The sequence below is a fragment of the Suricata suricatta genome, chromosome 6, assembly GCF_006229205.1.
Source record: "Suricata suricatta isolate VVHF042 chromosome 6, meerkat_22Aug2017_6uvM2_HiC, whole genome shotgun sequence".
NCBI lineage: Eukaryota > Metazoa > Chordata > Mammalia > Carnivora > Herpestidae > Suricata > Suricata suricatta.
In genome coordinates this window covers 106,333,164-106,347,303 of record NC_043705.1, presented here as the reverse complement: position 1 = coordinate 106,347,303, position 14,140 = coordinate 106,333,164, and the positions used below count along the sequence as shown (strand labels likewise).

At 41.7% G+C, this 14,140-nt stretch overlaps 1 protein-coding gene across 4 annotated transcripts in view; it reads right to left on the bottom strand.

The window, feature by feature from the left end:
* SLC36A3 (solute carrier family 36 member 3) overlaps positions 1 to 14,140 on the bottom strand; it is a 28,533-nt gene that overhangs the window by 182 nt on the left and 14,211 nt on the right. For 2 of the 4 annotated variants that reach the window (XM_029942998.1, XM_029942999.1), the window contains exons 5-10: positions 10,844 to 10,928; positions 9,684 to 9,902; positions 7,723 to 7,821; positions 7,195 to 7,361; positions 4,052 to 4,221; positions 1 to 347 (exon numbers count right to left, since the gene is read on the bottom strand). In XM_029942998.1, coding sequence (XP_029798858.1) covers positions 79 to 347; positions 4,052 to 4,221; positions 7,195 to 7,361; positions 7,723 to 7,821; positions 9,684 to 9,902; positions 10,844 to 10,928 — 1,009 coding nt within the window. In that variant the 3' untranslated portion in view covers positions 1 to 78. The remainder of the gene's footprint in view (positions 348 to 4,051; positions 4,222 to 7,194; positions 7,362 to 7,722; positions 7,822 to 9,683; positions 9,903 to 10,843; positions 10,929 to 14,140) is intronic. The other 2 variants (XM_029943001.1, XM_029943000.1) reach the window with 2 other exon arrangements.

Here is a 14,140-nt window from a genome sequence, read left to right as displayed (position 1 = left end):
TGAATGTATATGACACCCACAGTGGAAGTCAAGTTGGGGGTGGGAGGAGGGGAGGGCTATTAGAATAAAAATAGATAATTATGCATATATACTTGTGGAGTTGGCTGTGGAATGGTCGATGGGTTGGATCAATTCATAGAGGGCTTGGTATGTTCCACATACACACCCCAAAAGGCCCAGGATGCTGATCATGATGTCCTTTGCAATGGTGATGCAGCTCATGTCTTTAGGATAGAAGGTGATGAGCTCCAGGAGGGGCGGGATGATGAGGGCCAGGGCACTGCTGCTCACGGAGCCCACAAAGGAGATGACCAGGTTCAGGTGAGGGATGAGGATGGCTGAGACACCTGCAATGAGAGAAGATATTTAGAATCATGGAGTGTTCCTGCAAGAAGGAAGCTTAGAAACAAACCATTTCTTTGGAGCATTATAACCCCACAGATGCCTGCTGGACCATCTTCGAGACGTGGGAAAAGGTCCCATTGAGGATGTCAACAGTAGGATGTGAACTGTGGCTCTGAATTCCCATCTCTGTTTTAAAGACCAATATAGGTGCTCTCCTTTTATTTTTTTTTAAGTTTATCTATTTATTTTAAGAGAGAGACTGCAAGTGGAAGAAGAGAGAGAGAATCACAAACAGGGTCTGTGCTGTCAGCATGGAGTCCAATGTGGGGCTTGATCCCAGGGACTGTGAGATCCTGACCTGAGCCTAAACCAAGAGTTGGACACTTAACTGACTGAGCCATCCAGGCACCCCACTTTTTAAAAAATCTATTGGGTTTTTCACATAAAATAGTTGTTAGAAAGTCTCCTCTACCACATATCTATTCCTATGTTCTCATTAGAGATGGTGAAGTCTAGAGGTCTAGAGGGAATGGGATGTTGCCAAGGTCATACATTCTCTGAGATGAGAATCCATTGAAATGCTAGTACCTAAGGCTCTTTCTGCTCCACTGTGTTGACTCCCTTGTATATGAAAGAACTTGGTATATAGTAAGTGTGCAATAAATGTTTGACTCTTACTCAGACACTAAATCTACTGTGAATCTGTACTACTCTACAAAAAACAGCTACTCTCTTGAAGCAAGAATGAATAAAAAATGAGAGGAGCACCTAGGTGGCTCAGTCGGTAGAGCATCTGACTTCAGCTCAGGTTATGATCTCACAGTCTGTGGGTTTGAGCCCTGCATTGGGCTCTGTGCTGACAGCACAGATCCTGGAGCCTGCTTCAGATTTTATGTCTCCCTCTCTCTATGCCTATCCCCCACTCATGCTCTGTTTCTCTCTGTCTCAATAATAAATAAACATAAAAATTAAAAAAAAAGATTGATGGATTTGTTGTTGACAGAATCTCAACCACTTGTTTTCCTACTCCTAGAAGGATCCTGGTAAATTAAAAAGAACATCAAACAGCCCTAGGCTGCTCTTTCCTCTCCTCTCCTCTCCTCTCCTCTCCTCTCCTCTCCTCTCCTCTCCTCTCCTCTTCCCTTCCCTTCCCTTCCCTTCCCTTCCCTTCCCTTCCCTTCCCTGCTGTCCTCTCCTCTCCTCTCCTCTCCTCATCTCCTCTTCTCCTTCATTCCCTTCTCTTCTCTTCCACCAGGGAAGTCCAATTTCAGTAATGTTTGAATGAATAAACATACAATTTATGTGATTTCACTTTGCACAACTACGATTTTCCTATCAACAAATGAGGGAAAAACTGTCCTGGAAAACACTCACACTAGCTTGCTGGATCTGAAGAAAACATCACTTCATTCTGGAATTGCTGCAACACATCCAAACAGAGAATGAGAGAGACTCATCAACTCTTACAGTTGAGAATTCATTACCCCTCGGATGGGATGGTCCTGTCCAGTTTTCCCTCCTCAGGTATTTAACAAATTGCTTATTGGAGAATGCACAGAGAAAACTCAGTGTCCTCCAGGAGAGCTCACACTGACAGGGCAGAGAAAATATGTTACAGTAAAACTATAATGCGAGGTAGACTGCAGGAGTTCTCCAGAAGGATCATATCTGGTCATGTCAACTCACTGTTCACAGACCTTTTGCAGCTCCCCATTGCCTGGTCTCCTTAGCACAAGGCCCCTGATGACTTGGATCCTTCCAGATCCTCTGGCCTCATGTCTTATCACTCCCTGTTGCTTTTAGTCCTCCAAAGAGGCCATAAGTACTTGCCCCAGATATACATAGCATGCTTCCTACACGTGGTACATTCTTTACTTATCCATCTACCTCTTACTTATCTCCTAGGTCTTAACTGAACTATCAGTCCCCTGGAGAGGACTCTCTGGCCTGGCCCAGGCAAAAGTATAAGACCTTCTTGTGTGCTTTGAGGGCATTCTTCTCTTATGATCTAAACCGTCATATGGTGCATCATTATGTACAGCCTCTTAACATTCATCACAATGCATTGTAATTATTTCCCTGCATAAATTTCTTTTTTTTTTTTTATTTTTGAGAGACAGAGAGAGACAGCTCGAACAGGGGAGGGCCAGAGAGAGAGGGAGATACAGAATCTGAAGCAGGCTCCAGGCTCTGAGCTGTCAGCACAGAGCCCAGCATGGGGCTCGAACCCACAAACCGTGAGATCATGACCTGACCTGAAGCTGGATGCTTAACTGACTGAGCCAACCAGGTGCCCCATATATTTCTTATGCAACTGGAAGCCTCATAAAGATAGGAGCCAGGCCTTCTTTATTATTCAATATTGTATCCCTGGTGCCTGGCACAATGTCGGGGGCTCAACAAGAGTAGGTGCTCAACAAATGTCTGTTGAATGAATAAGGAATAGTGGAATTGACAGGTGATGAAAGGACATGGAAGTGGTCATCCATGGTATAACAGAAGCAGAGTATATCACTAGAAGGTCAGATCTGTCTAGCACTGCCTTCCCTGATCTCAAGTGGCCTGAACTGCTCAGGTTTTCTCTTCAACTTAGACCATTCCTCCTAGGAATGACCTCAAAACAATAGAGCTACAGGTCCAAATGTCTTGGCACATACTGGAAACTCTGTGATACCTTAAACCAAGCAGGCATGCTGTTTCTATAAATAGAACTCCATTTATGTGAAGCATAACATCTGATAGCATGTTCTTCGCTAGAATGACACGTTTTCTCCTGGCCCTCAACTGAGGCTGGATTTCCTCAACTTTAAACTTTAAAGACTCCTGGAGTCTTTGAAACTGACTTTTCTTGCTCTCTTGCATGATATCCCACAGGTGTTTAAGGACAAATAAGAAATTCCTCAAGCCTTTGCTTCTCTAGGCAAAACATCCCTAGTTCTTTTCCCCTTCCCTCATGGGCACCTTTTCTAATTTTCTTTCTCTGGACATGCTCCAGAGAAAACATTGCCCAGCCCTGTTCATGATGTTTCCCGAACATCTAAAACAGTGCCTAATGTACGATGAGTAAGTAAATAAGTGAATGGAAGGAAGCATTAAGGAGAAAGATGGGAGGGGGAGAGGAGAAAAGATGGCACCCAAAAAATTATCTCTAAGACTATAACAAATGAGTCCTTTGTTTTCTCCTGCAGTTCAATACCACTTTAGATAAGGGTCTTGATCTTAATTTATGATAGGAAGGAATAGGGCATGTGATGGAAAACAGTCTAAGGTACTATACAATCTGTGCTCAAATCCCAGCTCTGCCACTCAGCAGCTATATGATTTGAGCACATTACCCAAATTCTCTGGGCCATAGTTCCTCCAGTTGGTAATATTATGTCGCCAGGCTGTCGTGAGCACTGGACAATGTCAGTATGGTGCCTGGCATAACGCAGGCATATAGGAGTGTGATTGAATAAATGGTATCTTTTTCCTCCCATAAACCAGCCAATGTATACTTTCCATGTGTAGACAGTAGAGATGTCTGCAACATGTCATTGTTCTACTAAGCCCATTTTTTTAGGTGGGAAATTGAGGTTCAGGGTGGTGAAGTATCTTGCTTAAGGTCACAAAGAAGGTACGGGGCAGAGCCAATGATAGTCGGATAGATGCCAGTGTGACTCACAGCCACAGTGCTGGGCAAAGACAGCCCCTTTTTCCTACTCACAGGTCAGACAGACCAAGGCTATGCGGACAGACAGGTCTATAAACAGTGTCCAGCTCTCTGACACCTGGGAGATGGCGAAGGGGAGGATGATCTCGGCTGGCACGTGGAACTGGAGGGCGTAGGTGAAGAAGATGCTGACGGAGTAGAGCAGCTTGACCGACTGGTACAGCCTGCGGACAGACGGATAGGACGTGAAGTTTGACGTGGCTCTGGGAAGGGCCATTCAGGACGCCCTCATTGCTCAGAAGCTGGTACCTGCCATTGGCTAACCTCCACTGACTCAGGCTCAACCTGCTGTGAGAGCCACCTGGGAAGCTTATAAAAGTGCACATTTCTGGAGATTCTGATTCAACTTGCCTAGGGCTCAGGGATCTGTGTCTTTTATTCTTCTACCTCTTCTTTTTTTTTAAAATAGTTTATTGTCAAATTGGTTTCCATACAACACCCAGTGCTCTTCCCCACAAGTGCCCTCCTCCATCACCACCATTATTCTTCTACCTCTTAACAAAGGTCTATCTGTATAGAGTAAAATGTCTAGTTCAAAAGTGATGCAGTGAAAAGCTTCCCTCCCCCCCCCCTCTTCTCAGCCTCCAGTTTTTCTTTCCATAGGCAACTCCACTAACAGTTTTCTTGTGGCTCTTTCAGAAATAATCAGTGTCTACACAAGCTTATACCAAATGGATATACACTTACACATGGTGGCATCCTCTATACAGTGCTGAGCTCCATTTTTGTTTATTAGATATTTCTTGGAGAAGGTTTCCTTTTTTAAAGTTTATTTATTTATTGAGAAAGAGAGAGAGAGAGAGAAAATCCCAAGCAGACTCTGCACAAATAGGGGAGGGGCAGAGAGAAGGAGAGAGAGAATCCCAAGCAGGCTCTGTGCCATTTGCATAGAGCCCTATATGGGGCTTAATCCCATGAGCTATAAGATCATGACCTTATCAAGAGTCAGATGCTTAACCTACGGAGCCACCCAGCTGTCGCTCGGAGGTTGTTTCCTAGCAGTCCACACAGATGTGGCTTCCATTTAATTGATGCTCGGTATTCCTATAGCATAAATATAGTTTTTTTTACTAGTCCTCAAATAATGGATATTTAGATTATCCCCAGTCTTCTGCTAGTAAAGAATGCTGTGAAATATATCCTTGTACGTAGATATCTATGCACATTTAGCTCACAACCTGAGAAGTAAAAATGCTAACTAAACGTATATGTGATTTAAACTTCTGATAGCTATTGACATAATGCCCCTTTGTTGTCCTAGCGCGTAGAAGGGCTTGCTTCCCCACATCCTTGCCAAAACACAGTATGTGAGCATGTGCTGCTCTTTGCCATTCTATTCCCCCCCCCCCGCATTTTTGTTACTATGAAGGAAACTATCTTTTCAAATATATAAAATGCCATTTAAAAATTTTGCCTGTGAACTGTGTGCTCATGCCCATCGTTTTCTTGGGTTGTGGGTCTTTTTCTTATTGGGAAGGGGTATTTGTCTAAGGCTCCTCTGGGGACGCTGATGGTCAGCCAGGTTCAGAGCAGCTGAGATGTTCTTATGGCGCCTGATGCCTATGTTTTTTAGCTGAGGTCCCCATAGGGAAAGTGCTCTGCCCAAGGTAGCTAGTGGCAGTCTGAATTGCCCTGAGTAAGAACAGTGTATTAGAATGATGTCTTCCTTGTGTAACGTAAGTCATGACTTCGAAGAAATTCCGTATTATTATCCCATGTAGTCATTATCGCAACACAATGAGGTGGGTGGGCTGGTGATATTTTCCTCATTTTACAACTGTGGCCTCATGGGAAATGATGCCCCATCATCCTATTTTCTGCGAACAAATAAGACTCTGGAGAGACATAACAATGGTCATAGTTAATACTCGAAGAGTGCTTGCTCTGTGCCAGGTGCTTTTCTAACCATTTTCTGTATATTAAACCAGTTAATCCTCACTCTTAAGATAATATGACTTATAATGCATTTATTTTGGCTGTTCACCAGCATTTCCAGTTTTTCCAGACAAGTGGTAGGATTTCACTTCTTTGCCCCTGGGAGCGAGGTGTGGCCATGGGACTTGTTTTGAGTGCAAGTTCAAGCAGAAGAGACGTATGTCACATCCCAGTGAACCTTTAGCAGCTTCATGCTGAAGGGCACGATGCCCAGCACTCTGCCAGGGCAACATTTCGGGCAGTGGCTGTCTCAGCATTCTGTGTCATGGAGGGGACGGTGCAGAGACGAGCCTCAGCCACCCCATAAGGGGCATGCAGCGTGAGCATAGAATCAAGCATTTGTGGTGTTTAGCCATGGAGATTTTGGAGTCGTTTATTATTGGAGTATAACCAAGCCTATACAAATAGACATTAGTATACTCATTTTACTGAGGATGGAAATGAGGTCCGCAAGAGTAGGTAGCTTGTCCAAAGTCATGTAAGAACCAGGTTGCAAATTCCTTTACTTAGTTTTAGAACCTGTGCTGTTAAACACTTGGCCATCCTGACTGCTTAGGCACAATGCACTCACTATAGTGCCAGAACAATGATGATAGCTAACTCTTGATGATGCTGCACGCCAGCCCCCAAGATGTTACCCGGAAGAATGAATGAATGCATGTATAAATGAATGAGTGGACAAATATGAAAACCCCAAAACTAAATTCCAACTGGGGCAGAGCAATGGCAGCGTAGGCCCATTTCTGGAGTTGGGGGTCTGAGGAGTGATCATGGGCGGGACCCTCAGTCACTGTTCCGGAGTTATACTTTTTGTTGTTGTTGTCTGTGTTTCCCAAACACTCCCAGACATTTCATTTTAGGATCTTTAAACCATAGAGTCAGACAGACTCAGTTTCAGGTTTCAGTTTCTCACAAACATTGTGAGCTGGGAAAGTTCTATACAGCCTCTCCAAATAGCAACCTCGTCATCCATTAAATGGAGCCGATAATAATAATGGTAACTCGTAGGGCTGTTGTGAGGACTAAAGGAGACAATGCACAATGTCTGGATTATCATACCTACCTGTTATTATAATACTAATGTTAGCAGGTAATATCTGGTGCTAATGGTAACGCAAGAGAATGCCTCTTTCTGTTGCTGAGGCTCGGATCCTTTGACTCACCTCCCCTTCTCCCCCTGGGCAGGCCAAGGATGGACGTACCAGCAATTGGGCAAGTTGAGGGTGATGCTGGCCTGGGTGCTTGACCCAAACTTCATGTAGCCCAGTGTCCCCAGGCATATGTAGAGAATGATGACAAGGGACATCCCCAAGTACAGAACAAAAGGAAACTGCTGTGGATTCCTCATCTGATTTTTGAGAGGCAAGACCTGAAAGGGGAAAGAAGATTGAGAAAAAAACCAAAATAGGTAGTAAGAAATGTGGCACCTTGTGAAAGAGACATCCTTCTCCAATGTCAGAAAGGGCCACACCCCTTTTTATTTTCTCCTATTTTTCTATGGCCAAGCGTGCCCTACTCCATCTAGGCTAATGAGTAAATTCACGTTCAGTCTTCAAGGCTTAGTGTGGTCCATGGGGCAGCTGGTGCCCGATGGATGGGTCCTGATTTCCCCTTCCATCAGGAGAAGATCATATTTTGCATTTTCATAAATACTCATGGGTATCTGGAAAAGTCAGCTTCCCTCGAGAGGGCAACAGGGACCATTCACGCAGAGCCCACATCCATCTTACCATGCCAACACCTTCAAATGTGAAGACGGCTGTACCAAAGAACAGTAAGAAGGTCTGCCAGCTTGCCACCAAAGGGAGGTTGCTGGGATCTGGAATCTCCTGAGAAGAAGTAGAATAAGGAGACGTTGGTTTGGCCCTGGCATGGAAGTCATCCTCAAACTTTGCCTGGTAGAAAGCTCATAGAAAGCTGGGCCATACGAGCCATCAAAGAGACACTGTCAGGAGCACCCACGAGACAGCTAGAGATGAATCAGCCTTCCTGTCTTTAAAAAAAGGTCTTTATTTTTTTATTGTGGTAAATGACACATAGCATAAAATTTACCTTTTTGAACATTTTTAAGGGTACAATCCAGAGACATTACATTCCCACTGATGTACAACCCTCATCACCACCCATCTCCAGAACTTTTTTGTCCTCCCAAACGTAAACTTTGTATTATTCATGAAATATTAACCCCTTATTACCCAGCCCCCCATCACCTCATATAAGTGAAATAGTCTGTCTTTTGTGACAGGTTTATTTCGCTGAGCATAGTGTCTTTAAAGTCCATCCATGTTGTAGTACAGATCAGAAGTTCCTTCCTTCTTAAGGAATACATTGTATATATTTACCACATTTTGATTTCCCACATCTTTACATGTGGGAAAGGTGGGAGCGAGGGAGGGGAAGGGAGTTGCGAGGCTACTCTGCAAGTTAGTGGCATGGCCCAGATCAGAATTCAGGTCTCCTGTCTTCCCGTTCTCCAACGCCTCTTTCTCATCACTTTTCCCAGGGCCGTGCAGGCTGGTAGCTGGTGCAGGTGCAGCGGGAATGATTATTCAACAGACTCCTGCAATGGGCAGAAAAGTGGCTCTTTCCCAAAGATGTCTATATCCTAGTCCCTGGAACCTCTGAATATGTTACATTACATAGCAAGGGACAATTAAATTTTCAGATTGAATTAAGGTTGCTAATCAGCTGACCTTAAAATAAAGAGATTATCCTGGATTATCTGGGTGGGTCCAATGTAATCACAAGAGTCTTTAAAAGTGGAAAAGAGAATCAGAAGAGAGATCTAGAGAGATGGTGGCATGGGAAAAACTCAGCCTTACATTTCTAGCTTTAGAGAAGGACGGGGGCCATGAGCCAAGGCATGTGGGCAGCCTTTAGCAGCTGGAGCAGGCCAGAAAACAGATTCCCCCCATAAGCTTCTTAGAAAGAAACTCAGTCAGGCTGACGCCTTGATTTTATCCCAGTAAGACCTACAGAACTGTAAGATAAATTTGTGTTGTTTTGAATGGCTAGACCTGTGATGATTCGTTATGGCAGCAATAGGAAACTAATACAGCCCCAAAGACTTTCAGACTCAAAGAAATGAAGCTATAATGGTAGAATTTCAAGTTCAATGTTAATAACAAAGCATGGGCTTGGGAGGTAAATTGACTGGACTTAGCTGAAAAAATTACTTTCAGTTTATCAGTTTCATTGTCTGTAAACTGAGGATAAGGGGAGTACTTGCAAAATAGTATCATCATAAAGACTCAGTGAGTTAATACATGTAAGTGGCACCAAGTAAAGAAAATTTCTTCATCATACATGTGTCTCTTGTCAACCTACCATTGTTACAATTTTTGTTGGTTATTTGTTTCGGTTTATTCCCCTAAATGAATGTAGCCTCTAAGACAGCAGATAGCCCCGTCAGTTTCACTTACCACTGACCCCCTGCCCCTTGCACAATGCCTGGATCATAGAAGATGTTCAATAATGAATTGTTGAATGACTCACTGTTATCCAGTGTGGCGACAATGATGATGAAGGTGATGACTAGCTTTTACAGCGTATGGGGCAGAAGTGTTCGCAGATGTGACTCTAGCAGAGGCTACCCCAAGCAGGTCACCTTCCTCACCTTCACCTGCCTATAATGATACTCACCTTCCCCAGGGGTCTCACCACCCTCTCCTGCATGGTTTCAGGCACAGACCTGAATGATATACTTAAAAATCAGAGCCATGCTCCCCAGCGTGGTGATGTTGGCCAGCGATGAGAAGATGGACAGCAGCTTGAGGTTATGGATAAACACCAACAGGATCAGGAAGGGCAGGATTGACAGCATGTAGAAGTGAATGTCCAGGACCGGGGCCAGCGCCAGGAGCTTCCTGGGTTGGCAGTTGTTGGAGGTCATGTGGGCTTCTTCCACCATCTGGGGGAGACATGATGGGGGGCAGTGTAGTTAGAGTTGCCGGATGAAACATAGGATGCCCGGCGAAGTGTCAATTTCAAATAATTTACAGCTAACTTTTTAGTAGAAGGATGTTCCAAATATTCCATAGGACATGCTCACAGTAAAAAATAAAAAAATATTTGCTGTGTATCGGAAATTCCACTTTAACTGTGTGTTGTATGTTTTTATTTATCAAATCTAGTAACTTCATCTGTAGTGCCCATGACCATCATAAGAGGAAACCCTCAGAATCTTAAAATCTCAAGGCTGAAGGGTCCTTTTGTGGTCTAACTCAACCTCTTCTTTCCTGCCCACTAGTTTCCTTCCACTCACCCAGAGTATGGGAGTTGATGTCACAAGAATATCTTCTTTAACTTTAGATAGCCCTAAAAGAAAGCTCTGAGTACCGAGTGAAATCTATCTGCTTGAATATTCCATCTCGGATACTTGCCATAGTTCTGGCTGTTTGAGGGCACAAAACCGATTATGCTCCGCTATTCCATGAAGCCAAGAGAATGCTATGATTGATTTGTAATGCCTCTTGGGAATGCAGTGAGGGCAAGATTGCAGCTTGTTTGGCTGACATTTAGTTAGTCACCTTCTTCGTGACAACCCTCGCATACCTAAAGTGAATCTCACCAACGCTTTTCAGACTACAAATTCTCCATTATTTTTGATTGGACATGATTGCAACCCTCTCTCACCATCCTGGTTACACTCTTCAGGTGTTGCTTTGGCTTCTCAATAATCCTTTAAAAAAAAGTGATTTCCAGGACTAAGAGAATTCCCAAGTAGTCTGATCAGGGAGTAGAAATGCAGCCATTTTTCTCCCATGATCCAAACAGCATACTTTTGCTAATATAGCCTTTGCAGTGGGATGTCTGTCTTTCTCCCACTCCACCCAGAAGAAGCCTCTTTACCTGTTGTAAATTGTCTGCCATAAACATAAAATAAACACTGCAGAATCCCAGTTGGGTGGTGATTAATAAGAAGCTGACAGTGTACCTAAACCAGAAAAGAAGAGACAGACAGAGGGAGAAAACAAATTACTTTTTAAAATGTATTTATTTTTATTTTTTGAAATGATTATTTCTGTTGTTATTTTTATTTTTCTGTTGTTATTTTAAATATTTTCCTACATTTTTTTATTTTGAGAATTTTTGTTCACAGAAAAAATTGAAAGACTGAAATAATTAACACCCATATGTCCTTTAAACTAAATATACTACTTGTTAACTTTTGGCCCTAACTGCATTATATAAATATGTACGTGTGTATATGAATGTATGTATTCCCCCAGACACACACACGCACGCACGTGCACACACACATGCGCATTTTGTTCCAGAACCACTTGAAAGTCAATTGCAGATATCATAACACTTCAAACTCGACTCTCAGCATATCCTTCTGAAGACTGTAATATCCAGAAAATCAACTTCAATATCCTCAAATATATAGTCCATATTTTAAATAACCCAAATTTATTCCAAATGTCTTTTATAGCTATTATTTATTTTTTGGATTCAGGACCTAATCAAGGTTATATGTTGCATGTGGTTTTGTCTCTAGTCTTTATCCACATAGAACAGCTCTGTGACACCCACATTTTTTGGTTTTCCGTGACATTGGCTTTTGGAGAACTGTCTAGGCCAATCATCTTGTAGAATGTCCCACACTGTGGACCTGAATGCCTGTTTCCTCATGATTAGATTCAGATAAGTATTTTTGGCAAGCATAGCACATAGTGATATTTTGTATTTTTTCCATCTTATTGGGAACCACACAGTATGCTGTGGCTCCACTGTGGTGAAGGCTGTCAGACCTCTCCGCTGTAACTGTACATTCTCTCATTATAATCTAGAGGTAAGACTTTGAGACGGTATGAATATCCCATTCCTCTCAAACCAAGGGTCTTAACGTTCATTGATGATCGTGTCTGAATCACCTCTTTTATTGCTGATTGCATGGTGATGTTTTTCTAATTTGGTCATTTTTCTGACTTTTTTGTTTCACAAAAAAAACCTGCACCTAAATGTTTTAAATCTAATGTATTTTAATCCATTGTTGTCATGATTTTTTTGGATTTTTCAATTGTCCCAAATTTGGAGATGCATTGATTTTTTTTTTTTTAAGGGAACGAACATGTGTCCCTCTACTTAGATCAGCGTAGACAAAGTCAGATGAGTTCAGCGTAGGATGGCTGTGAACCTTAGATCAGTTTAGCTCAGTGGTTTGCAAAGTTGATCTGTAGTACCAATTGCATCAGAATTGCCTGGGGTTTATGCAAGAAAAACAGATTCCTGGCTCTCATATCAGCTTATTGAATCAGAAGCTCGGTGGCATCATGTGAGACAAGAACAGATATTCTTTCTCTTTCTCTCTATTATGGAAATTTTCCAACACATACAAAAGCAATGACAATAATCCAATGGTTTCTCATGTGGCCATTCCAGCTTCAGTAATCATTCGTTTTTGGCCAGTTCTCTTCCATCTACCCCTTAACCCCTACCACACACATGCTTGTTTTGTTGGAGTATTTGTAGTAAACTAGAGGACTCAAGGCACTTCATCCATAAATAACTCCATATGCAGCTCTTATGGACAAAGACTTAAAATTCATATGTATTTATCTCCATCATGCCATTATCATCACTTGAAAAATTAATATTTTCTTTTTTTAAATGAAATAGTTTATTACCAAGTTAGTTTCCATTAACACCCAGTGCTCTTCCCCACGAGTGCCCCTCTCCATGACCATCACCCCCCTATGCCCTTCCCCGCTCCTTCTTCAGCCCTCAGTTTGTTTTCAGTATTCCAGAGTCTCTCATGATTTGCCTCACTAATCATTTCTTTATATCATTTAATAACAGTCCATATTCATATTTCTCCAATTGTCTCAAAACTATTTTACTGCTGATTTATTTATTTATTGGAGATTTTGAGAGAGAGAGAGAACTTGAGCGGTAGAAGGAGAGAGAGAATCTTAAGCAGGCTCCACACCCAGCTTGGGTCCTAATGTGGGGCTTGATCTCACAAACTGTGAGATCATGATCTGAGCCAAAATCAAGAGTCAGACGTTTAACTGACTGAGCCACCCAGGTGCCCATTACTTCTGATTTCTAAACAAGTCTATAGATTGCATTTTGTTATTATGTCTCTTAAGTTTTAAAAACTGCTATATTCTCCCTTGCTCTGCTTTCTTTTTTTTTCCTTGTAACTTTTTGGTGGGTGTTGAAGACACCAGAGAATTTATCCTACAGTCTGTTTCGCTTACTGGATTTCTGGTTGATGACTCCTTCATAACGTCAGTTATCATGCTTCTCCATCCTCCATGTTTCCTGTGAACTGATATTAGATCTAGCAGCTTGACTAGATTGAGGGTCTCTATCTCTCTGGTAAGCATATTTCTGGATCCCCACCGTATCCTGTTATATAAAACACACTGTGTCTGGTTATCTCCTTTTTTTTTTTTTAATGGGAATTGGAAAGAAGATAGTAGCATACAAAAGATGGTACAAAACCATCTTTTAATGGTTTTGTAAGGTCCTTAATATGTTTAGGAGAGTTATCACAAATTTACTTTTTATTTCTATAACAGTTCTCTTTATTTCCTACTATCAATTCAACTCAAGTAACATCTTATACCATAGTTAAAGTATAGCTATTCTGTTAAACTCAGATTGGAATAAACTTTCAAGTATATTCTTTTTTTTTAATTTAAAAATTTAATTTATTTTTTTTACTTTATAAAGTTTCATATTTTTTAACATATGCAATTATTTTCCATCATTTACAATACAGTAGTTGCAATGACACTCAAAACAGAAAAGCAAAGAAAAAAAGCAAAACACCAACTTCTGTTTCATGTAATTAGACTTATACAGAAATTAGAAGGTTAAGTAACAACTAGTTAATCACCTAATTTCACAGCTATCTGAAGTGGCAATCATTATATAGCAGCTTATCTATGATACATGCAAGATAAATGATACAATATATTACTTGTTCATAGGCTACAACACAGCCTGCTTAATACCTTTCCTTAAATTCCACCTCTATACTACAATATGCTTGAGGTCCATGCAAAAAAGTAGCTACCTTTTATATAGGAAATGGATGATTAAGTCTTTGGTGCTGTAAAAGCAACTTCATTTAAACATAACCACCCCCACCACCAAAAAAAAGAAGAGGAAAAAAAAAAGTAAATAAAATAA